This window comes from Protomyctophum parallelum (genome assembly GCF_964188405.1).
Source record: "Protomyctophum parallelum genome assembly, chromosome: 2".
Classification (NCBI taxonomy): Eukaryota; Metazoa; Chordata; class Actinopteri; order Myctophiformes; family Myctophidae; genus Protomyctophum; species Protomyctophum parallelum.
This window is the reverse complement of record NC_139699.1, coordinates 8,918,593-8,944,015: the sequence shown is the minus strand read 5'-3', so window position 1 is coordinate 8,944,015 and position 25,423 is coordinate 8,918,593. Positions and strand designations below refer to the sequence as shown.

Here is a 25,423-nt window from a genome sequence, read left to right as displayed (position 1 = left end):
GGGAGGAAAAACGGGCACGCACCGGGGTGAGTCTTCTTGTTACCATATAGATCAATCAAACTAAACTCCGCCTCTCATTGGGTGGGATTTGGTGACGTTGACATTACAGGGGGAAGAACAAGAACTACGAGTCTCCGACTGTGATAAACAAGTTTGAGATCAAAACAATCCTTGAAGAGCAACACACATATTTACACAAACTTGTCCCTCATACGGTCATACATACTCCAGGAGAAGAAGCATTATTTTTCGCAAGGTAAGATAAAGATACATCATTTGTGTCAGATTAGCGTACATTTTACGACCTGCTTTGTCGTTTATTGTTTTCCTCTGTTCCCATTGTTCTCTATATCTGCTTTGTGTGGCGATCAGCATTCAATGAACTGCAGATATCATTATAATACCCAATGTATATCAATAGCAATTTAAATGATCTTGACGCTTGTATTAAACGGGCAAGTATTTGCCAGTTTCTACAGCAGGTAGAATAAGGATGCAAAATATAGCTACGTTAATATACTAGGCTGCACCGACTGTCATAATTCTGCTTTCATATGGGCAATGCTACAATTTACAATTTAGGCATTTAGCAGACGCTCTTAATCCAGAGCGATTTACATTAAGCAAGAACAAAAAAGCATGGGAATACATCACATAAAAACATGTATCAAGAAACATGCGTAAGCTAAGAAAGTAACAGTGGAATATCTATATAATGAAACTATACATATACACTATACATCTATACTACTATGCTATACATATGTACTATGACGTGCTATGACTATATACAATGCAATTATAGTGCTGTCTACATAACATGCTATAAGTCTGTATCAAATGCTATCTAAGTCTACAGAAATGCTATCTAAGTCTACAGAAATGCTATCTAAATGCTACATCTTCAGTTTATTAGAGGAGGGTTTCTTACAGAATGTACTCTTGGCAGGCAGAGGTGTTTTGACAGTAGATTCCAGACAGACACGGACAAGCCTTATGTAACAGAACGTGGGTTTATTTGTGTCTGGATATTAACTGTGTGGTGTGTTGCCTTTTATATCTATCTTATATATAGCATAAGGCCTTTATAAATGCTGAAATGTAGGGTGGCTGCTGTGGTGATTCAGAATTAGTTGATGTTTTATAAGACTGATTGATTGATTGAAATATTTATTAACAGTTTGTAGAATTTACAGTACATTTTAAGCACAAACTCAATACAAAGACTGGAAGTGCTTTCATGGCTTCCCCAAGAAAGATACATAAACAGGCTTTACAGTTTGCACATGATATAACGTTGTTGACAGATATCAGGTGATGATAGTGTAATTTTAGCCGTTGGGGCTCTGACTGTCCGTCTGGTAACAAGTTACTTACTGGATCTACTTCTGTTTATAAACTGAAGTAATAGAAGCAGGAAACAGTGGACCTAAACAGTTACACGTGTAAACTAAACAGAAATGCACCCCAAGACCTAAACAGCTGACGGCAAGTCGGCTCAGCTGTTGCTCTGACTTTGGCCGTGACAAAAACTCACTTGATTAGGGAGAGGTTTTGGGTCTGTGCCAAAAAGGACTACATGTACTGTATGTTATGTAGTATCCATAGAGAAGGTAGTACCAGTCAGACATGATATTCCCTGTGATGGCCACAAGGGGGAGCTATTGATATTTAATATTAAATAAATTCTTACATTGACAGAATAGTAGTAATAGTATAAGTATAAACATTAAAAATAAAGTATGGAATAGTTATCTACAGCAGCTAGTCAGGTTGATATGTGGTAGAAGGGATTATTATTGTCAATGCTGTTATAAAAAAGTAAAATGAACATATTAAATAATAGTATCTATTACGGTATGAATTATTTATTAAGTAATATATTATAAAAAATAATCTTTACATTAATCCAACCCATTCTTGTTGTTTTCATATCACAATAGAGGGTGAAAAGATGATTGGAAAGATCCTGTCTCATCTGCTTTGGAACACGGCTGATGAATTTGAAGCAGCAAATGACAGCTATGAGGAACTGATGGAGCGTGAGGAGGGAGAATGGGTCATTGTTAATGTCCAAGGTGAGAAAGAAATGCACCGTCACTGAGTGCTGATAACTATATCGAACCTGTCAGATATACTTGTATTTACATTGTATTTAAAGATGAAAATGAACGGATTTGGTTTTACTATGATGCCTCTTTGCACAGAAAACGGTCCACTGTCGATTGCAGAGGCAGATCCCCTTGAGAACCTGCTAATTGAACACCCCAGCATGTCTGTCTACCAGATGAGATGTGGGGTGACCGGTGAGGAAGATGATGAGGAAGAGCTGGGCTCTGATGAAGAGGAGGACTCTCCAAGGTTAGTTTACATGTATACACATACTCAAACGTAAAATGTTATGGGGTAACACTGTCGCAACTCTTTTCTATAATTATATGTCACTTTGCGCTTTAGATATGCATTCCAGACATGTTGCAAAGTTGGAAGGTCCTAGGGGTGTCTTGGTGGTGTTGCGCTAAAGTCTGTGCCGAGTCTGCCGACCACTGTGGAGATTGGGGTTTGAATCCTCCAGTGTCTCTGGCTTGGCTGGGTGCTCCAAAGACCTAATCGTGTTTGTAGGTGGGAAGCTGGTTCGGGAGTGTGAACAGTCAGGATTGTTTGGAATTTCCAACTTCTAAGGGTTCCATTCACAGTCTGTGGTTTTATTGGTGTAGCTGGGGCCAGTTGTTTTCTTTATCAAACCATTCCCCGCTCAATGGTGCATCTCACTTTGTCGGGCGTCTATGCGAACACAATTGGTCCGTGTTCAGGGGACGGAAGCTGGGCGGTGAGGGTGATACTGGCTGAAGTGTTGGGTGGGAGGAGTAGGACGAAGGCCCTACGCCCTCCCGGTGGGGGCTCCTCACTGGCAGGTGAGTCAGTACTAGGAAACAACAGCAGTGACAACACAAATGTGTGTGGGGAGGAATTAATTGGCATAACGACTAAATTGGGGAGTAAAACATAATAGGATTACTAAAATGGCCGTTACATTGCATTAACGCAACATACCGGTAAGCACACATTTGAATCCTCCACCGCTTGTTTCTACAGGTCTGTGGTAGTGAGGCATCACATCTCCTGGCGCCTGGCGGCCTGGGGCATTCCACTACCCTGCAATGTCCAAATGCTGGGAGTCCAGAAGGCAAGAGCTCAGGCTGAGCACAAGAAGATGAGTCGCAGTGCCCTCAACAGACAGAACCTTACCAAGACACGCTTTTCCCCAGCAGAGAAACGCTATGGGCACTTCAAGCAGCCCTGCCAGCGTCTCTACAACTACTAAACAGTGGATGACTAGCATTGACTAGTGGGTGTTACAGGTTGAATCCATTCAAGTGCAATAGGATGGCTGTGTTGTTTTCCTTTGTTTCACTTGTGTTGCACCACCCTGAATGATTTTCAAAACATAACGTTGTATTCACCACATAGAATGTAATATCCAATACATTTCACTAGTGTGCAGCTGTATCTAGCAAATCATGGAAGGATATGAGATCCACCACTTCCTCTCTGTATCAAGAGACTATAAAGTAAAGTATGAACAACATAATAAAGTATGAACAACAACATTCACAACTGTGAGATTTAGATTTCAGATGCAGATTTGTGTGCAGCCTGAGTTCAGTGTAGGCAACCTGTAATGTAACCCCCATTCCATGTGTTCAAAGACTTTAGATCTCCTGACATTGTGAATCAGCCCCTCAGGTTTGATAAGCACATTGTAGTAGTTGCTAGCAAGTAAAAGCCTTGGTGTCAGTTGAAAGCAGTTGAGATATATCACATATTTTAAGACATATAGCTATAGTTTGGTGTAGATTTTTTATGTGTGTGAAAGCTATTATGGACAATTGTTACTATTGCAGTGTATGGCACTGAATGAAATGTGTAAAATGGCTTTGTGCCACTTTTATTTTTAGAATTTGCCCCATAGATTTAGATGTGACTCCTGTAAAGATTACAGAACCACTGTTTTGTGTATGTATTCCTATTTTATACTAGATGACACACTTTTATGATGTTGTCTTGCTTGTAAATACAAATGAATACAATGTTTTGTTTTCATCGCTTGATATATTTATAATATGTAAAAGGAAAAAAAAATGTAAATAAATCTTGTTTTATTAAATGGTTGGCAGTGTGTATTTCACAAAAGAGGTCAAGTATAATGTGTAATGAAGTCTATTAGTCAAATGCTCAATTTGTGATCCATACAGTTTCACCATGGCATTACAGAAAGATGAGATTCAACACATTTCTCACAAGGCAATGAAGGCAGAGATTTCAACCCACTAATAAAAAGTGGGTCCAGGTGAAGGCCCTGATGTGACATCAGAAACTACCATAATCAATTTCGAAGTTCCAACATCTTATTCATGAACCTGTTCACTCGTTCCGGGTCGACGGCGTTGGCCCAGTGGCCTCCTTGCTTGAAATGAGAGCCAATGATTATGCCATTTGCTTCCAGGTAGTGTTCCACGTTGTCATAGGTAACTCCTGAGCCTATCAGCACTGGACTTGTCACAGACTGGGCAACAACTGCAACAAGAGAGAGACAAGAACATATAAGCTCAAATTATGCAATTGGATGAGGTTGCTTTCTGCATATACCCACTCACTCTGCTATACCTCTTCAGGATATTTCACCATGAATACAGCTTTAAAGATTTTTTTTGTTTTTGCGGCTTACGCCTTTTTATTGATTTTTGAAGGGACAGACAGTAGGCTGACAGGAAACGGGAGAGAGATGGGGGAAGACATGCAGTAAAGGCCGTGTCGGGCTCGGGAGTTGAACCCGCGGCACACTGCGACTGGATCACCAGTGCCCAGACCGTTACGCCACGGCCTGGGCCCCTCTCTCTATGAATACAGCTTTGACCTTGCATATTGCTAGTTATATACAAACATCATGCAGATGCAGATAAACGACAATTCCATGTATTACACTGCAGATCTGATGTTTATGCTTAAACGGTGATATATGTAGACTTATACACGTAATATAATGCACTCACTCATTAATACTATACACCTCATCTCTGTTGTCATGTGATTAAGATCAGATCTTTCATATTCCATTCTGGTTACGATTGGCTTTCAAAGTTTACATTTCATTGCCCAATTGGGATGAAACTTTGAACACACACCCCCAGTAGGCCATGGAAGAACCGCAAAACCCAAAATGTTTCAAATCGGTGCCATGGTGGCGCAATAACAGTTCGCAGGTACAGTATAAAGGAGTTAGAAATATCATTGTATTCATGTCTTCACTTTTACACCATAGATATCTCCACCAAATACACAGACTAAACCCGTTACACAAGGCAACACAGACCTCGGTAGGCAACCTCAATCCATATTTGTGTATGAATGAAGGGGATTTACAGTAGTTTGCCCAAACTGGGAACTAAACAAAGGTATGCTTTCTCTTGCCAATGGACCTTAGACTTTGTATCAGCAGACCTCCAACTTGGCAGGTGAGCTAAAGTGTCATACAGTCTGCCTTGTGTTTGTTTCTGTTGGTTGAGAGAGACAGAGAGAAGAAAAGCAACATGCACACTGCATGTCTATTTATTGTTACGAATGGATGCACGTGTGAGTGTGGTTGTGCATGCACTAAAGGTCGTGTGCTTGTTTCACTCCATCTCATTACAGACTTATATGTGTCTAACTGGCGACTGCTCAAAATAGCATCACTGGTGGTATGGTGTCTGCATTTGCCTGTCTGGCTGGGATGAAGGCATGTGTCCTTCCCAGGGTACGGGGAAGCAGGAGGCATCCTCACCATAACATTGGGCTTCCAGACAGTACCAGCTTTTATGGACATTCGTTTAAGAATGGAGCTGGAACTCAGTGCATAACACATAATGCAAAACTTAATAGAAAGTGCAAAAGAGTGTGTAGGTGGGTGTGCATGTATATGTATGTGTGTGCGTGCATGCATGTGTGCGTGTGTTCGCTTGTATTTTATGTGCAATACAGTGATTACAGTCAGTTGAAAGTGAACACCTGAGGAATTCTGGGGAATCATGGTTCATGGATTGAAACTATGAGGATAATCCATCACATTTCAATTTCTTGATGGCCATCGACTGGATCATGAAAAACACAACCATGGCCAGTAAGACTGGCATCCAGTGGACCCTCACGCAACAACTTGAAGACCTTGACTTTGCAGACGATATATGTCTTCTTTCTCACAAACACCAACACGCACAGTCAAAGCTAACACTACTCTCCGAAGAGGCAGCAAAGACTGGCCTCAAGATAAATGTGAAAAAGACAGAACTCATGAAAGTAAACAACAAACAGGATCTCCCAGTCCAACTACAGGGAGACAACCTCAAAGAGACTGACCGCTTCACATATCTCGGGAGCATACTGGGCAAGAATGGTGGATCAGACGATGACATCAACAGCAGAATAAACAAGGCCAGACACGTTTTCACCACACTACGACCCATCTGGAACTCCAAGGCACTGTCCCTCCATAATAAAATCAGAATATTTAACACCAACGTCAAGTCAGTTCTCCTCTACGGATCAGAGACATGGAGAGTGACAAACACTACCACCAATAAACTCCAGACATTTGTCAACAGGTGCCTAAGGCGCATTCTGAACATCAGGTGGCCTGATAAAATATCAAATGCCAGCCTGTTGGAGAAAACCAACCAAAACGCCATCAGCCAGGATGTGAAGAAGAGAAAGTGGGGGTGGATTGGACATACCCTCCGAAAACCTACTGACAACATCACTAGGCAAGCACTGGACTGGAACCCACAGGGCAAAAGAAAAGTGGGGAGGCCAAAACAGACCTGGAGAAGATCAGTGGAGAGTGAGGCAAAGACGACCGGATTATCGTGGGCCCAGCTGAAGAAAACTGCTCAAAACAGAGTCCGATGGCGGGGTGTGATTGCAGCCCTATGCTCCACCTAGGAGCCTACAGGAATAAGTCAAGTAAGTCAAGTGCTTGTCAGAGAGAGTCAGAGAGAGTGACAGAGGGTTAGAGAGCATATGAAACCAAGGTATCTCTGAAGTAAAATGTGTATTTATTTCCAACTACACAGTAATATGCTCACAGTCATAAATGGATAAATTAACAGAAGATTGTACTGTGTGCTCCAGCCTCCAGCTAGCTCTAAGGCCAGTGTCTTTTGCTCAAGGGTTGTGGGCCGTGGCAAGAGCCTGTATGCAACAGGCCTATTCCTTTGAATACATGAATGTGCATGCGGAGTGTATAGAGTAGACAAATGGAGAGTGTGGATCTGTTTGGTTGTGTTTGTTTGGCGGCAACCCTTGTCAGATGCTAAGCGTTCCTAAAACAGAGACAGCGGATGGAGGCTGCAGACATGCACCATATTGGGTGACTGCTGAATGCTGGCATGAATGTAAACTATACCCTGCTGACAGGAGGTGATTCCCTTCAGCTTGCAAACAAGGAGGGAGCCCTCTGGTGGACAGAGGATGCACTCAAAAGGGGAAACCTAAAGAATAGTCAATCTGAACAATAGCCTTTAAGACTGTGTATTAATGACATCAGAAGAGTGTTGAGTTATGACAGTTATGGCTTGTCATATTTAGTGTGATTTGAGTTCACCTTTGAGTTCCTCTGGGTCTGCTTGCATTCCAGTGGCAGTTCCAGTGATGACCATTCCATCTGAGAGGAAGAACTCAGCAGCTCTGGCTGTCTCTTCTATGGTCATGTCTGATGTCAGGGCATGGGAACTGGAATAAAACACACACACACACACGCCTATCAAAAACTAAAATTATATACACTTTTTGTATGCAACCATATGACCCTGATTAGACCTAATTCCAGGCTAAAGTAGGGTTCTTCTATTAAAAAACTGTTTCCTCACTACTGAGATGTGTAAAAGACAATGAATATCTTACTCCGTGGAGGGAAATTCTGCATAATCCCAATCCATTTTGGAAAATCAACTATTTTAACACTATTTTAAAACTCATAATCTCACCTGTGTTTCTTTTTTATATCAGTAAAGATCTGCACATGCTGAGCCCCGATCTGCTTGCGGTATCTCAGAAGCTCACCAGCACATGCATTCAGAAGGCCCTCGTCGGCCACGTGGGAAAAGACATATCCTTCTGCCCTGATAAAATCCAGACCTTCCATAAAGAAAAATCAGAGAGGGCTATGTTTAGCCTCCCTAATCAGAACATGGCATATTGGCATTATTAACACTATCCCCCCTGTCAAATTATTTTCTATTCTATAATATAACTATGAAATTCCAGAGTCCGGGTGCTAAATAATTAAATTGGGTGCTGAAAGTCCAATAGCCACGGCACTGACTGAGCAAGGTTTAGTGTATGTTTGATTGTGACATGTATCTGTGTTAGGAATGGGATCCCCTCGAAAATAAGATGGTACATATCAAGGTTTTTTTTTTCCTCAATAAAGAAACTTGAATCAAGACTTGTAGCCACTGACTGAGTAAGAGTTAGTGTGATCTGCTTGTATAGGCTACAGCACAAGTTAAATATTTGCTATAACTTGTATGTGACTGACAGACAGTGCTAAATATGAGTGTGAACCTGAAGCCAGGGCAACTGCCATTGCGGGCTGGTTTGCGGCGGACAGTATTTGCACTCCAAGAGGCAGGGACGGACAGAGGCCCCTCACCGCGGCACACACAGCAGTCATGGAAGCACAAACCTCTGGACCCACCATGAAGGAGTAGGGGATGTCATGCATGTTTTCAATGATCATACCATCCTGATGGAGAAGAACCATATACAGCAATTACTGCAAGACACAGCACTGCACTATTAATAGTCAGAATCAACATAAAAACACACTGACAGCGTGAACTTGTCTTTATTTGATGGGATAAAACAGGACAATGCCATATGCACATATAATTCTACACAGACAGCAGCATAGGATCATAATGTTCAATCAGCAGGAGAGTAGTCTGCATGGACAGATGGTATCGACTATCGACAGATATGGCCAGATGAATGACCAAGGGATTAAATTGCTGCTGCCTTTCCTCTTTTGTACCAACAGTAGCAATAGTAGTAGTACAAGTAAGTACAGTAGGCTATATACTTACAATCCCTGCCTTTAGATATATCTCTGCTTCTCTGCATGCCTCTTCAGTGATCTGCGAGATGCTCATACACCCTAAAGGTGTGCCTATATAAGATCGAGGATTTGAGGATACAAACATGGGTCCAATTGAGTTGAGAATGAAACATGATATTGTCTAAAATCTATATTAATAAAAGGAAGAACAAAGAGTTTACCAGGTAAGGCTTTAACGTGGATCATCCCGATAACCACTGATTTTAGACGTCCAAAGAGGTCCACAAATTTCATGTTCATATTTTCCAAAAGCAAGAATGTTGTAGTGTAGGCTATATTTACCCCTATAGCTATACCTTGTTTCTCCGTCTGTACTTTGTTGTCGCGATGATCACGTGATATGGTCAAGGTTCATATTTATCTTACTTTAGTTTCAAAACACGGTAAACACCCCCAAATGTAGCCTGACACTCGTAATAAATAAAAGTTTTATGTTTAATAGAAAGTTTAGGTGTCACTTATGGGGATGGCTGAAATGGCGTGAAGTCTCGACACATTATGAAATAAAAACATAGCATTAGCAACAAAAAAAGGGCGCCCTGGCTAAAGTCCTCGTTGGTTTGTACACACATGGTTGTACAACATATAAAAATAATACATGCGTCTAGAATGACATCCAGTGTCAAGTATTGCTGCACCGTGTAGTGTCGATGCATATACATTTCTGTGGTGAATCTCGTCCTGCTGTGTTTGTTTTGGGGGTTTTATGAGAGAGCTGTAGGCTTTGTTTACATCTGTCAGCCTAGCCACGCGGTGCCCGGGACACTTCCTGTTTCCAGCCTAGAATCAAGATACCAAGGATGAAACTGTGACGTCACGAAAAACAGGAAGCGTGTACATGGGTTGTTAAGCGTGCTGTTCGGGAAAAACGTGGACCGTTGATTTTAAACGAACTAGTTAAAAACACATACACAACACGCGTGCGTTACTTTAACGTGACAATGCTGTGTTGTTTCGCTGTTCAAGAGCCCCATCGGCAAAGAGCACTTCCGCGCGACCGCTACGTCACTGTCGAATCCGTATTATCTTCATACTTGTTTCTGGTCACGCCTCTTCCCCGGCACGTCATCAGACACGCCTCCGATTTGCCGGCAAAAATCTGTAAATATACTTTATACTTAGACTAATTTAACAGCTGCGTCCCGGTTCTTTTTACTGTTCCTCGTTGTCGATGTGAAACATCCCCACAGCAGAGAGCGTGTGAAGAAGAAGAGTGGCGTCCAGGATGAAGCTGTAAAGACGTGCTGAACAGCCGGCGGTTTAGCGCCAAGTTAAATCACCTCCTCTCTGACGTGTGTGACTGTGATGCATCAAGTCATCTGTTCTCAGAGAAGGCGCAAAATAGTCGCGCCAGCAGCTCAGAAGAAGTAACAATCTGCCGGGTTCTTCATCATACACACCCAAAAGTGTCTGCAGGAGAGGAAAGCCACACTCCATTGGCAGTGTCCTGTTTGTTTATTTGATCGGTGCTGCTGCTTAGGAGTGAACTTCAAGGACTGGAATCTTGAGGTGATTAATGTTACGACGATACCGTGATTACCTCTGGCTTTTATAACCACATTTTCGGTCTAAGCTAAACGCTACCTAAAGCTATTGCAACTTTACACAACCTTCTTAAATGGTATAGATGTTTGGCTGTTGTGTGTGTGGTGCATATCCTGCAGTGTAACGTTATTAGAGAAAACTATAGTCACCCAGCTGTGCAGGGCTCGGCCATTAACTAACCGTGGCCATCTGTCCAAAGTTTGTGAAAAATAAGTAACTTCTCAATAAGAAAATGTCAAACTACTGCGCGGACCGCATAGCATAGAGTCACATGCTACGGGTTGTCTGGTCTAACGACGAAATTCGCTGTATTTAGTGCATATTATTGATCTTGTAACGTCGAGTCCCATCTCCATTTCCCCGCGCCTCTGAGTTGGGCTTTGTCAGAAGAGAGAGGTGGGGGTTGGGAGTGGGTGATGTGTTGTTAAAACTGGAAATAAAATGAATAAAAACACGTCGCTTGTTCTCAGGTTTGCTCGGAGTGTGGAGGACACGCGTTTGAGTATAATGCTTGGTAAAAGGTGAGTTTAGCCGGTATTACAACCGATCTGTCAAGAATATCAATCAACTGAGAAGTTATGTGCTGATGAGGCTAGCCATCCTGCTAATTAGCTCGGCACAGAAAGTACAAACCATTGTTTTCGCATAGAAAAAGCTGAGCTAGATGTTGTCAAAATAGCTCATTTATAGCACAATACATTTTGCACTTCTGACTCGTCTATACTTTGTTATTGTAGGCGAAATACAGAGTCGCAGTCTGCAGTCCCACAACTACCGAGGGATCATGGAACCCGTTCGAGGAAGAGGAAGGCAGATGTTGCTGTTGTAAGTATACTGCAAAGTTAGCCAACGAGCTACCTGAAGGCTAATTATTATTATTGGATTGAGCAATGATTGGATGGAAGCTAAAATACAGACTTATACTGTTGTTTGAGACTTAGTTAGACTAATGACTCAAATGCATGAATGATAGTCACTGTCCTAATGGAACAACTATAGTTTTCTCAAGTGTGGTGTGTGTGTGTGTGTGTGTGTGTGTGTGTGGGGGGGGGGGGGGGGGGTGTACTGATACAAATCAGTATTGTGTTTAAAGAACAGGACAAGTGGTAATATCTCTATCTGACCTGGCCTTTTACAGTCATCACACTATTATTGTCTTCCCAGTTTGTACTAGAGTGCCTTGTTGGCTCTCCAAAAATACTCCATTACAGAAAAAGACAGACATGCACTCTGAATTAAAACAAAAGGACTGAAAAAGAGACGACAAGATCATATCTAATATTAATTTGTGGACATGTTTTGGCGCAATGCCTTGGAGACGAACCATGCTCACCAATGAATTTGAGTCATTCAGTCCTTTTTGATTTAGAGTAGAGGTCTCTGCTATATATCTGAACTAGCCTGCAAACTGAATCACCTCTAAAATCTTTGTCCATTATGCAGTATTTGCAAGATCCTGATGCGGAGGTGGAAGAGATGGTGACGAAGAAGAAATGTGAGCGTAATGCTGAGGTAGCCATCTCTCACCACTTTTCACCATTCTATCAAATGCATCTCCATTCTTCATAAAACATATTCACTTGTCATGGCTATGTATGTGCACAGTGCAAGTGGTCCATGTCCGATCAAATGGAGAACCTGCTGCGTGTTCTCCAGTTTAATAAAGTATATACAAACTTGAATGCTCAGTCCTCTGCTGCATTACTTTCTGCCACTGGAAATGAGTGTGTATGGGGCTGTTTCTTTCTTATTCTCTTTTCTCTTTTAGAGATCTTTTTGTAGAGTTTCTTTTTCTCACCCTCTTTCCTTGTTTTTCATTTCTCCTGCCTTCCATCTGCTCTTCTTACATATGCAGCTGGGCTGGAGTCCTGACGCAAGTCCACACAGGTGGATCCCCACACCGGAGCACGAAGAGGACCAACCGGTTACCATCAAAAGTGCAGGCTTCCCCCAGTACACCTTCAGCAACATATTTGTCACCCCTGTTCGTTCGTCCCCACTCCCTACACTGTGGTTAGTACAGTTTCCTGCCTGGTGATATTTGTGAATTAAATCGGTTTACTCAAACGTACTTCTGTCTCCTGTGTGCAGATAGATTGAACTCCGATGTGGGTTCAGTTCGGATTCTCCTAGTAGTACTAGTACTAGATTACTTCTGTGATACTTATTCACAAGGTGTATGTACAGTACACTGCATTTTTGTTGTAGAAAAATAAGTGACTGGTACTTTCCACATAAGCACATTTTCATAAAGTTTACGTTTGGAAACACTGCCAGCCTCAACTGGACCCAGCCTCCCGTGCTGGAAAAACAGGCTCCATGATGTATGAGGGTCATTCAATTTTCCATATTGCATATTAACCTATGTGCAGATTTTTCTTTTTCTTGTATATACATTTTTCAATAGGTCACACATCAATTCTGAATCTGTCTAGTTTCAAAACGATCTGAATTCAGTACAACAGGTGTGTGTTCCTATGACTCGACCTCTCACTAGCCCCTACAGTTACCACGCACATACACACTCACACGGTGCCGCTCCACATTCCTTGTCATTCACAGAGGGAAGTTTTTTGCAGCAGCCGAATAACGCTGAAAATACTTGAAATATTGTTATGTAAATTTTAACCCGCGTGAGATCGTACATAGTGCTGGAATGTCGGAGCGGCATAGCGTGTGCAGCCAGCCACTAGAGCTCCCATACCTTACCATGACACTAGATCCATCCCATAGGCTGAACTCCCAATCGCCTGTGTTTACACAAATGCTAATAAATGGCGTACATTTTAGAGTGAAAAACGGAGCCAATGGCTGCGTGTAAGTTGAGGTCAATTGCTCAATCCATTGAGGAGAAGCATGTGGAATAGACCATAGATATTTAAAAAATCTCGTCTGTGTGAAGTGAGCGGTGCAACTATACATTTATTGTAGTGTACTGTACTCTACTGTACTGTGATTATTTTTGGATAAAATGTGCGTACATGTATGTAAATGGTGCATTTATATAGCGCCTTTATCCAAGGCGCTTTACATAGATTGTGCATTACATTCACATACACATTCATACACCGATGGTGACGGAAACCATGCAAAGCACCAACCAGCACATCAGGCCTGCGTCGCTGCCACTCAAGTGACTACTGGCCAATCACAGCACGTCTTTTCCAGGACTTATAAATTCAATCCAAATGAGCTTTTTTGGCATGAGAAAACAAATGTTTACATTGCCTGTTTGCAAGCTTCTGCTATGCTTCTGCAAAAGCTTGCCTCCATGTTGCCTACTCTGGAGATACACGTGCCCCCGGGCAGCGGTTTCCGTATTTATATGTAGTTTCAGACAACCTAAGCTGTAACCATTGTTTCATGCGCATCTCTATCATTCCCTTTGTTATAGCTGGGCGAGCAAGGATGTGGTATGGCACAACATGTTGGAGAAGGACAAGAGTTACACCAAGGATGTCCACCTCATGGAGAAGCATCCTCATCTCCAACCCAAGATGAGGTCCATTCTCCTGGACTGGCTCATGGAGGTCTACTCTTTGGCATTTCTACTTTGTACAGTTATGGCATGCTGTTCCTAGAGAAATGTGTCAATTCAAACTCCATTGAAAGGTGCTGGGTCTGTCACCGCTTTTCCTTTTCAAGACTGATTCACTGGCAGACATTCCCTTGTGGGATGGACGAAGAACATGGTTTCTGAAAGATAACATTTTATAAGTGTCCCGCAATGGCCCGCATGTGAAATGCTGCTAATCTACTGGATGTGCTGCAGATGAATGAACTGCAATATCTGTCGGATTAGTGAGCGCTTTATGCAAGCCATGATCAACAAATCAGATTAGCCCTGATGAAAGCCAGTAAAGAGCGTATCCACTGTGTCCTTATGATGTGGCTTTTGGCTCTTCTCCACACCATAAAGCAAACGTGGCTCTTAATAATTGCCATAAAAGGTTGAGTTGTGCAGAAAGTGGTCTGGGACTTTTATCAGAAATGAATTGCATCAGAGCAACATCAGGTGGTATGAAAGCGGAATAACTGAATTAACGTCTTCTGGTTGCTCATTATTGGTCCATTTTAACAATAGAGTTTAAAGCATCTACTCCACCGTAAACTCACGTCCAAATTGGAACAATACTTCGATGATGCTACACCTTTTTGGGCATTACAATTTAGCTTGTATTGTTGGGGGAATGGCAGTTAGGTGATGAGGATAACTTTCAAACTCAAAATAGCCACAATGTACATTTTGTCTCTGACATTTGTGCTTCCCAGATTTTGTGATGGCACTTTTTGCATCAGCGTTCACTGCACATTAGAGATGTGAGGAGTGACTAATTTCACTGACCTTTTAAACGATGTTTAAACAATGCTAGGCAAAAATTAAGGAAACGTAACCAACTGAGCACACTTGAATATATAATGTCAAACATAATCAGAAATTATAAATGAATTATAAAATAACTAATTGAAAATGTTAGAGTAGGCCTATGACTTTATAGTACTCAACCGTGACTTGCCTTCACTTTTTGGAAGTTGACTGAGAGCTTGAACATATAAATGTGTCCTTCACACTCACAGCCTGTTGTGATTTAAATGTGTTTATCCATATTAATGCTTTTTTCTTTCTTTAGGTGTGTGAGGCATACAAACTACACCGTGAGACGTACCACCTGGCCCAAGATTATTTTGATCGCTACATGGCAACGCAGAGCAACGTCTTTAAATCAATGCTGCAGCTGATAGGAATTGCCTGCCTCTTCATCGCTGCCAAAGTGGAGGTAGTGACCTGTGGAATCTTACTCAGAACTTCCAGACCCACGTGTCGGCCCCGTTCCGGCGGGCCGCTCCGCATCCGAAACGTTTGAGAAATGGCCGGTCCCTCTACTGTACTGTACTGTACTGTCACTGTACTGGCACACCCAAAATCATCCTATATACAGTTAATATGTGCGTGTGTGTGTTAGGTTGCGCACAGGTGGTGAAAAACAACCATGCTTTTTTCGTGCTCATACCCAGGCAGGCAGCCAGCCACCCACCCACACACATAACTCCTTAAGGGAGTGGTTGCACCACTCAAAAGGAACAAACACCCGCACACTGTCTTCAAATGCAGTGAACCAACTTATAATAGGGAAACCGCAACGTTTCGGCCTATGCAGCCTTCATCAGGCTATCTTTTAGGTTGAGTGTTAAAAATGTGCATAATTTACAGGCACTATGACACAGCACATCTGATAATGGTGTATTATTCAGTCTGTCAATGTGCAATTTTTGCAAAGATTAGTCTGTATTTAGGCTTTCGACCACACCATCACACCCCACAATGTAGAGTAATCTCTCTCATTGGTCTACATTGTAGACTACATTTTAGACCAATCGCAGTTTACATGGCTAAGTGCACAATGTTATGAAATCAAAACTCCCAGAGCCCGGTGTAACTCACACTGAGAACAGAAGTTGCTTCCACAACACCACTGAAATGATTAACTTGCTACAGTAGGGAACGGATTCCCACCACGAACAGCGTGCCACTGAAGCTATGAATTTGTTCATTGGCTACTTGCCTAGCAACCTAGCTAAGAATTGAACAGGGACCATGCTTAAAACGCTGTTTTAGGAGTTGTTTTACTGACGGCGGATTCTCACTCTTCAGGAGATGTACCCGCCGAAGTTGCACCAGTTTGCTTATGTAACAGACGAAGCCTGCACTGAAGATGAGATTCTCAGCATGGAACTGATCATTATGAAGGTATGGAATATTCAAACATTCAAACATACATATATATGCTTTGATAATGTTTGAAAATAAAACTATTGCCAGTTGTGTCTTGTGTTATTGTAAGCAGTGAATGTTGATCATGCAGTAGTTCGCTTTCTGCCTTCTAATCATGTCTCTACATCCCTGTGTGCCTTTCTTTGTGATGTAGGAGCTGGGGTGGAGTTTAAGCCCTCATACTCCCATCTCCTGGCTCAATGTTTACATCCAGGTGGCCTATCTGAAAGAGGAGGAGGAGCTGCTGATCCGCCGATACCCCCAGGACACCTTCACACAGATCTCTGAGGTACACACACAATGGAAAAGTCCTACTATGGTTACACTCTTGTATACATACACTGATTTATGTGATATATTCACCAGTACAAGCACTATACAAGCTTCTGTCCCAGGGAACAGGATTTCCCCCAATCCGCCACACACACACACACACACACACACACACACACACACCTATCATCAGAAAAAGCAATATGTAGGTAAATGGAAACCCTTTAGTCATAAATGTATCCATTTCCCTCTGAATATGATCGTATCAACAGAACCAATTCTGTGTTCTCAGGAAATGTGAGACATTGCCCTTTTTAGATGACTTTATTGTTTTTGCTGACCAGGGGGAGGCAGTATAGAGACCAGGATTAGATGGCTTCATTGTTTGTTGGTTTCATAGGGATACATTTTCAATTGTGTCTATATTCTCTTCCAAGCTGTTGGATCTGTGTATGCTGGACACGCGATCCCTGGAGTTCACCAGCGGAGTTCTTGCTGCCTCAGCTCTGTTTCATTTCTCTTCCTTGGAGCTTGTGGAGACCGTCTCAGGTAAAGGAACTGGCTGTCCATCCGATCTTCCAAAATAGGCAAACTGAGGGTATAGTAGCCCCTAGCCGCAATTTGCAACTCTAGATTTTTTTTACAATGGGTTGAATCTAGAGTTGCAACAAGCTCCATCTACTTCCTATTCATCATTTTTGGTTTGTGATCTGCTTGTCTTAAATGACGTTAAACTCACCAACATTGCAGCTGTAGTCCAAGCTTGAATTATCCTCTTTCAATCTGCCGAGCTTGTTTTTCATAAAAATCCCCCGTAGAGACGTTATGAGCTACTTTCTGTCAAGACATCCTCTGCAAGTGATTATTTTTCTAAGTGCTGGAGTTTGGAAGCACTCGTCGTACGTCACTGAACGGCCCTGCGTTCAACCTGTTTCGAATTTGCACATAATGCAGGAGGCAGCAGCGCGACCCGTAAACAGAAACGAGTGCTTCCAAACTGCAACACTTAAAAAAATAATCATTTGCAGAGGATGTCTTGACAGAAAGTAGCTCATAACATCTCTACGGTGGATTTTTATGAAAAACAAGCTCGGCAGATTGAAAGAGGATAATTCAAGCTTGGACTGCAGCTGCAATGTCATTTAACGTCATTTAAGACAAGCGGATCACAAACCAAAAATGATGAATAGGAAGTGGATGGAGCATGTTGCAACTCTAGATTCAACCCATTGTAAAAAAATCCTAGAGTTGCAAATTGCGGCTAAGTAGCCCCTTTCGGAGCCCTGAATACTTTCTTCTTTTTTGTATTTGGGATGTCGACATCCAGGGTCCCTTGAAAGTCAATGGCTTCTCACTGGTACCGCACTGGTCTCGGACAAATTTAACGTCTATAGAGTTTTGCGTTGAAGATTTCAAAGCTACTCTTAGTCTGACGTACATTAGGGTCCTGCAGAAACGCATGTTGGTCGGTACTAATCGGCGTTGCCATTAAACATGTTTAATCCATATTTGAAAATGTTGTTAGTGGTTAGTGGCATAGAGGGGGATTGTGTTGGTACCAGGACATTTTGATTTTAGGGTTAGGGTCTTCTGTGTGATAACCTTTTTTTTAAGCTGCTATTTGAAAGTGATAGTTGAAAGACGAAATGTAGAGAGAGTAGAAGATTATCAAACTGGGGACACAATAATCTGAGCATTTTGTGCCCATATACAGTGCACCATAGCAGAGCATGTGAGCGGCGCGGAGCGGCAGAGAAATCCACTCTTCGCTCTCGACGGCTTTTGTCCCGCTTGTCATTCGCTCGTGTTGATCCCCCATCAACGCCGCTCACTCAGCGCTCCTTCATTTGCGCATCGGGCGCTCTGCACACACAGGGGGGTGTTTGATGTTGCACTGCTGTCTCGGGTACGGTGAATAATAAGTAACCTAATGTCGTCCTGACCTAATCAACCAACGTCACTGCGGTAAACGCTCCATATAACGTAAACGTTAATGTTCACTGCATGCACGTAAGATACAGGCAAGTTACATGATGACCACGCAATGTTACAGTCCACTGTACAGGCTATTTCGTTTCCAAAATGCTTATTGTACACGTCGTCGCGCCTCATGTGTCCAAAATAACAGATCTGTAAGCTGCCCACGCGCCATGAGTGGTGCATTGGTAATTTGTATGTCTATTCTTATGGACAGTCCGTGACACACATTGCGCGTATGGGGTTGAGAGGCAATGATTGATGTATTGTTAACTACTAGCCAAGATGGCAGTTGATGGTGATAATGATAATACGGGACTGTTGGACTTTGCGAACGGGGACTGGACATAACTGCGTAACTTCAGAGGAATTAAAGGGAGCTGCTACTTGTTTACATACCCCTGGAAAGCCAACGTGTTGAACGTGAGTTGCATATTAAAATCCTTTATTTCTGCGATTAAGTCTGTTCTCCCCGTCTCTCTTTCATTTGGGCTTTTTCAGGTTTTCGGGCCTAACTTTATGGTAATTGTTAGGGTCGGCCAACCCAGTTGGGGTAGGGTTGGGCCGGGCTTTAACTTTCAGGCCTGATGAGAACTCTAATGCAGGTTCCTCCTCCTCTGCCACCACTTCATCATCATCTTTCTCCACTTCTCCTTAAAAGTCAGGGAGGATGTTAAATGCCTCGATGGCACTGTCAGTCACCACACGAATCACGCGTTGATGAATGTTCTAATTTTTCAGTACACTTTAATAGTAGTTCAATTGTGGGCTCTGCACACACTAAAACAACGTGTTACATTCTAAACACTGAGCGTCTCGGAGCGGAGGACAGTTCTCGCTCGGGAAGGCGCTCTGCACCATTTTAAAACTCGGTTCAAAATGCAGCTGCTCCACTCACATGCTCTGCACCATAGCCATAACCACTTGGCCCCAACAATTATCTTTAGACAAAGAAATGGTCACACGCTCCTCATGGTCACAAAGCATTCATGGAGTCCTGATAAAGGCTTCATAGCCAAAAGGTTGTGCATGAATAAATGAAAAAGTATGTTATTCACAATGCAATCGCAATACATTGTGACTATGCATTGCGATGTTGACTTGAAAATATGGTATTTATTATGAGCGACTGTTGACGATTTATATAATTACATGTCACATTTCTGTCCATCCCTGTCTGACTCACTGTCTCTCTTTGCGCCTGTGCAGCTCTGAAGCGGGTGGATGTGGAGGAGTGTGTGAGGTGGATGGTGCCTTTTGCCTTGGCCTTGAGGGAAGGTGGTGCTTCGCCTATGAAAACATTTCCTGGAATACCTGCAGACGACATGCACAACATCCAGACTCATTCAGCCTACCTGACATGGCTGGTAAGATTTGACACAGTAACTTTTAAAGTGATAGTCATAATGCACAAACAATTGTAAAATTATCATTTACATGAGTAAACCTCATAACTGACTTGGTAAGCCTGGTCAAGCCATGGGGCAGGAGCCATTGTAACTTCAAACTATTTTAACCATGTTAGATTCATCAAAACCACCTGTCCTTTTTTCTGGACTAATATGTGAGAAACACGGGCACCGTGAATACTGAATCGAGCAACAACTAAAAATTGTCTGGCGTGTTCACATAAGCCTGATGGACGATGAAATGACCCAAATATCCCTTGAATAAATCAATAGTAGTCATGTATACTCTAAAAATGCAGGTAGACTGTACACATTCTCATGTCACTCCCATAAGAATTACTCTTTTCCATTCCTTTAAAACATTTATGTTAATCACATTGTGTATGTGTTTGTGTGTAGGATAAAGTGGAGACCTACCAGGAAACTGAGCTAGAACGGGGAAACTGTGCTGTCCCCTCTGGAGTCTTGACCCCACCACTTAGCATTGAAAAGTGTGAAGAGGCACGTGATGAAGCTGCCACTGGCATTACGGTCCCCAAAATCAGATCGAGGATCAGCACTCCCTCCCGAGACCCACAACCTCTACAATAGCGGAGTGAGATCCTGAAGCTGACACAAGAACATCAGAGAAGCTTTTCGAGATCTATCAATGTGCAGTACCTGTACAGATCTTCACACAGAGTTGGAATGGAAAGGACCAACGGGACATGTGTGGTGGACTGGACTCATAAGGGGCATTTCATGCTTCCACCAGTCCAGGAAGGGAGCTTTTTAAATCTGCGGTATGCATTTACATAGAATTTGGCAAAATGGCGGAAGCCAGTACAGACTTGGGACGTGCAAATGGCTCGAATGCCACTCCTGTTAGGTTTGATCTATGTTTAGCCTGCTGATCGAACCAGACCAGTGAAGGACCTTACAGACCGAGAGTGTTTTGTGCCATTCATTCTCATTGCTGTCGCACTGCTGTTTGTATAACGAGTACGTCCATGCAGAATGCAAATATTGAGTGGCGATAAAGAAACACAAACGATGTTTCACTGCAAATAAGAGCATCAATCTCTATGAATTGGGCTTTACTAAATGAAATGCATTTTCGGGTTGTTTATTCGTTAACGCTCCAGGTGTGTAAGGTCCTTAAGAGGAGGGCTTTTTGTGGTTATCACCTAGTTGGAGAACTTCAGTGCGTTGTTGCATTGTATCCATGCAGTTTCATGAATTGCCAACCACGAGTCACATACTTGTGGCTGATGCCTCCATCGTATTTTATATGCCGAGGCTAAACTGATCGATTGGACGTTTATATTGGCAAGTTTCTTCTGTTGGTCGAGTGCTTTTACCATGTGTGTTTTGTATCACTAAGATTTTATTTTTTAATGAATGGTGGTCGCAGTTGCCCCTCCCCCTCAAAACAAACCTATTACTAGGGTCATCCATGGCTCTACGCTGCTATGAAAGGTGGGCTTTGCATTACGAAGGTTGAAATGGTTGTGTGTTTGTGTGTGTGTGCGTGCATGTGTGTTCGTGTTCCAATTTGTTCCAATCTTGACATTTTGCTGGGACAACATGGCCATGTTTTACTTCGGGACCAGTAGCTTGGCTACTCACAGTAAATGGACGAGTGAACACGCCAAGCTTACGAAGCTATAATATTGATTGTATTTAACTTTTGTGTTTTATTTTAACACCTCCATTTCATTCCACCACCGAAATTTATGATTTTCTTTTTTCTTTTTAAGTGAAATGCTGCTACTTCATATATTTTTGAATAAAGACTGTGCCTCAAGTTTTTATCGAGTCTAATGTGTTTGGTGAATACATTTTCAATTATATATATATTTTTTAAATGTGTCCATACAAATTAGTAGGGTGATTTTATTTGGTTAAAATAAGGTCAAATGGCTCTATATTCGGAAAGTATTTATTGCTTTCAGTGTTTGTTCAGTAACGGATGTCTCTCCAGCTCTATTAATCAAAGTATGCATTTTTCAAGTCGGGGTACCAATTTTATCCAATCAGGATAGACTGATGGAGAACTCGGGATACCGATTAAATGAGTGAAATTGGAAGTGATGAGACAAAAAAGCAGACAAGATTGGAACTAGAACACAAATGAAGCTGATAAATCGGTACTCTCCTGATTGGCAGGCTACTGTCCTGAATATGCATTTTGTCTTAAATCAAAGAGCTGTGGAGACCACTGTTACTGAGGAGACCCCTGCTGTTACTGAACAAACGCTCTATAGCATAAGCATAGTGATATATTGATTCCACCAGAATATACTAGTCCTTTAACCTTTAACAAAAAGCTTTGTTTTAACCAAATGTATCACTTGTACACTACCTACTCAAAATGGAGCTGTGGCACTGTAATGGTTGGGTGACTTGGCACGTTCTGTCCTCTGCTTACACGCAACACACACAGGTTTATTCCACTAGATGGCAGTGTGGCGCTGTCACATTTGCCCTTTAATGTTGACGTCTGATAAAAAATAATCATGATCAAATAAATGAGAAACTCATTAAGCGTTGATTGGAAAATAATGCCACAGAAGTGGGTGGGACATTTTCATTCTACCTCAACTTGGGAGCTGCTTGGAAATCTTTCCTGCACTTGGACAGGCCATTTAGGCCTATGTATTTATTCAAGAAATCAGATCTATAGATGCCAATGTCATCTTTACGGGACCCTTTTAGTTTTAGCTATGTCCTGTGTACCCCTGGAATTATTTCAATTGTATTCATCAGCTCCTAGCCCATGCCATAATTGCGCGTATTCGGCTCCTATGCCATTCTCGCTATTTGTCACTAACAAGTTAACCACAGCCAAATAGTAGAGTAGGTTCTGGCGCCAACTGCTGGCGGAACTGAAAAAAAAAGAAGAAAAAGAAAAACATGCGTGTGGGAGTTGCAGGATTCTGACGGGAGTCAGAACATGATACAACAAAGTATACAACGTCAACAGACTCAGTCAACACCTAGCTGTTCTGGAGTCAGTGGAGTGATGCACCCGCCGACATAGCCTACTACTACGGGATCCAAAATACAAAAACATCAGTAGACCAATCTCGACCACTCTCGCATCTCGAGGCTGCCGCTTGGGTTGCAACGCTGTACGTGACGTCGGGTAGAACTAGAAACGACGGTACAGGTGACCCGGTCAGGAGAGACACTAGCCCTGGAACATGACTGCCATGATAATTATCATGACAGTCATGCAGTAACTTTGCCCTGTTTTTTGCAGCCGCTGCATTTACAAGATTTCCGTATATTTAAACATTCAGATTTCAAATATAAAGTACTCACAAAGTTTCCCACGGGTGTTAGTTAGTAGCAGCGCGAGCGATTAGAATTGCTGCGTCCCGCGTTCTTTAATAAAAAGCATTTTTGTCCGAGCTCTCCGGCTACTTTTTTCAAACGGGGTTCGTTTGGGAAATCCACAGTTGCACACCGAGAGCGCACTCGCCTATTAGTCTGTATTGGCAGGGCGGTCAGCGTACCTATATCGAACACACCGAGTGCCACCCTCCTCCCGACCGATAGGGGCGCGTAGTTGAAAGCCAATGGCAAAATAACACCTCGGATAAAAATGCTTTTTATTAAACAACGCGGGATGCAGAAATTCTAATCGCTAGCGCTGCTACTAACTAACACCCGTGGGAAACTTTGTGAGTACTTTATATTTGAAATGCGAATGTTTATATATTTTAATTATTTGTAAATGTAGCGTCTGCAAAGACCAGGGTGAAGTTACGTCATGACCCTCGTATGAATACGAGGGTCATGTTTACAGGGCTAGAGAGACACGAGAGAGTGTTGAGTGAGTGAATGCAGGGGTGGACACACTGTGGTAGACTAGTAGTATAGTAGCCTACAAATCTTGAGTAATTGTCCATTTGTCCAGACTCACGGTCTATACTACGTTGCAAACGTGGTTAGGGGAAGGCCACAGCCCACAGGCCAGTGGGCCATGAAGAAAGACCCTTCATCCACCACGCCACAATAAATAATTGACTGTATGTGTTAGTATAATATTTACCCTATAGCTCAGAAGCTCGTAACATACAGTAGCAGCTATGCCACAAACAGTCATGAAGACAGACCGTCCCATGACCATAGACAGCAAAGGAAGGAAAGCACGTCGTCAACCACATGGTAAGCTACACCTGGCACAACCACCTTCACAACAGATTGATGTATAGCTTAGCTGATGCATGAGACTTGTTTACTGATGCAAGCTCGCAATGCATTTCCAATGGGAGTCACATGGTTTGACACAACATTTTTGTTGTATGAGGGGGAGGGGGGCAGTCGAAACACAGCCGAAAGCCATACAACAAAAATGTGACTTCCATTGGAAATGTATTGGGGCGGCCATGACACTTACCCTTTGTTTACATCTAGCATGCATCAATGGTGTATGCTAGATTGAAAGGTGTGAGTGAGTCAGTGAGGCCTAAAACTACTGACAACTTGTGGAAAGTCTGGTGACACGACATACCCAGCCGATTACAGTACTTGCGCAAGTAACAACAACAACAACACAATGTTTAGAGCAGTGTGGTGTGTTTATCCTACTATAAATACACCACGTCTCTGTGTGTATAGTAGTCGTGTACACACCACCACAGGGAGTGCAGTGCCTGGTGTCGGTCAGATACACGGTTGTCCAGAACCACCACAAAAGGCTCTGCCAATGGCATTTAATGTTTGTGTTGCCACAAATTTACGTCATATTTGAGGCAGAAATTACCCAATTTCTCCTTCCATTGAACTGAATTTATGTGATTGGTTAGCCGATTTGCTCATCTACACATTTTCCCTTCATTGTCAATGGCATTTAATTAATGTTTGTTTTGTCATTTAATTTGACCTAATTTCTCCTTTCATTGTCAATGGCAAATATGAGACGTGTGGACAAAAGCTGTAGGAGGCCCTCAAAAAATACACACAAAACAACAGGTGTAATTGCGAGATACAAATGGCTTTTTAATACTACCAGCTGTACAATCATTTTTGCCTATGTCATAGGCAGGCCTATGACATAATTGTCATGTTGAGAGTCACATTAGAAATGTCCCGTCCCAGCCAAAGTCTATGTACTTTATTGTTTGTTTAGGGTAAATTATGATGTAATTCATGCCAGCCAAGTCTATGTCCTTTAATGATTGTTTAGGGTAAATTACATTATAACTTAATTTGAATTGTGTCAGCCAAGTCTATGTCCTTTAATGATTGTTTAGGGTAAATATACAGCGACGTCATCTTGCTGACGCTGATATAAATACATCT

General features: G+C 42.3%; 3 protein-coding genes across 3 annotated transcripts; 2 read left to right on the top strand and 1 right to left on the bottom strand.

Annotated features, from left to right (window-relative positions):
* The first annotated feature begins 110 nt into the window (after positions 1–110).
* LOC310855234 (tumor protein p53-inducible nuclear protein 2) lies at positions 111–4,168 on the top strand. The gene is made up of 4 exons (XM_083760156.1): positions 111–256; positions 1,944–2,078; positions 2,208–2,361; positions 3,097–4,168. Exons 2-4 carry the CDS (start codon positions 1,955–1,957, stop codon positions 3,323–3,325), a joined length of 507 nt encoding a protein of 168 aa, XP_083616282.1. The 5' UTR covers positions 111–256; positions 1,944–1,954; the 3' UTR covers positions 3,326–4,168.
* Positions 4,169–4,298: 130 nt separating this feature from the next.
* LOC310855233 (uncharacterized protein F13E9.13, mitochondrial) lies at positions 4,299–9,449 on the bottom strand. Its single transcript, XM_083760155.1, has 6 exons — positions 9,316–9,449; positions 9,123–9,205; positions 8,602–8,782; positions 8,022–8,172; positions 7,640–7,767; positions 4,299–4,578 (listed from the first exon to the last, which is right to left on the bottom strand). The coding sequence occupies exons 1-6, from the start codon at positions 9,392–9,394 to the stop codon at positions 4,388–4,390; spliced, it is 813 nt and encodes a 270-aa protein (XP_083616281.1). The 5' UTR covers positions 9,395–9,449; the 3' UTR covers positions 4,299–4,387.
* Positions 9,450–10,585: 1,136 nt separating this feature from the next.
* Positions 10,586–21,911, top strand: ccne1 (cyclin E1). The gene is made up of 12 exons (XM_083760153.1): positions 10,586–10,663; positions 11,170–11,220; positions 11,437–11,524; positions 12,143–12,211; positions 12,555–12,712; positions 14,094–14,229; positions 15,331–15,477; positions 16,353–16,448; positions 16,627–16,761; positions 17,183–17,294; positions 19,932–20,089; positions 20,531–21,911. The coding sequence occupies exons 2-12, from the start codon at positions 11,207–11,209 to the stop codon at positions 20,720–20,722; spliced, it is 1,305 nt and encodes a 434-aa protein (XP_083616279.1). The 5' UTR covers positions 10,586–10,663; positions 11,170–11,206; the 3' UTR covers positions 20,723–21,911.
* The last annotated feature ends 3,512 nt before the right edge of the window (positions 21,912–25,423 follow it).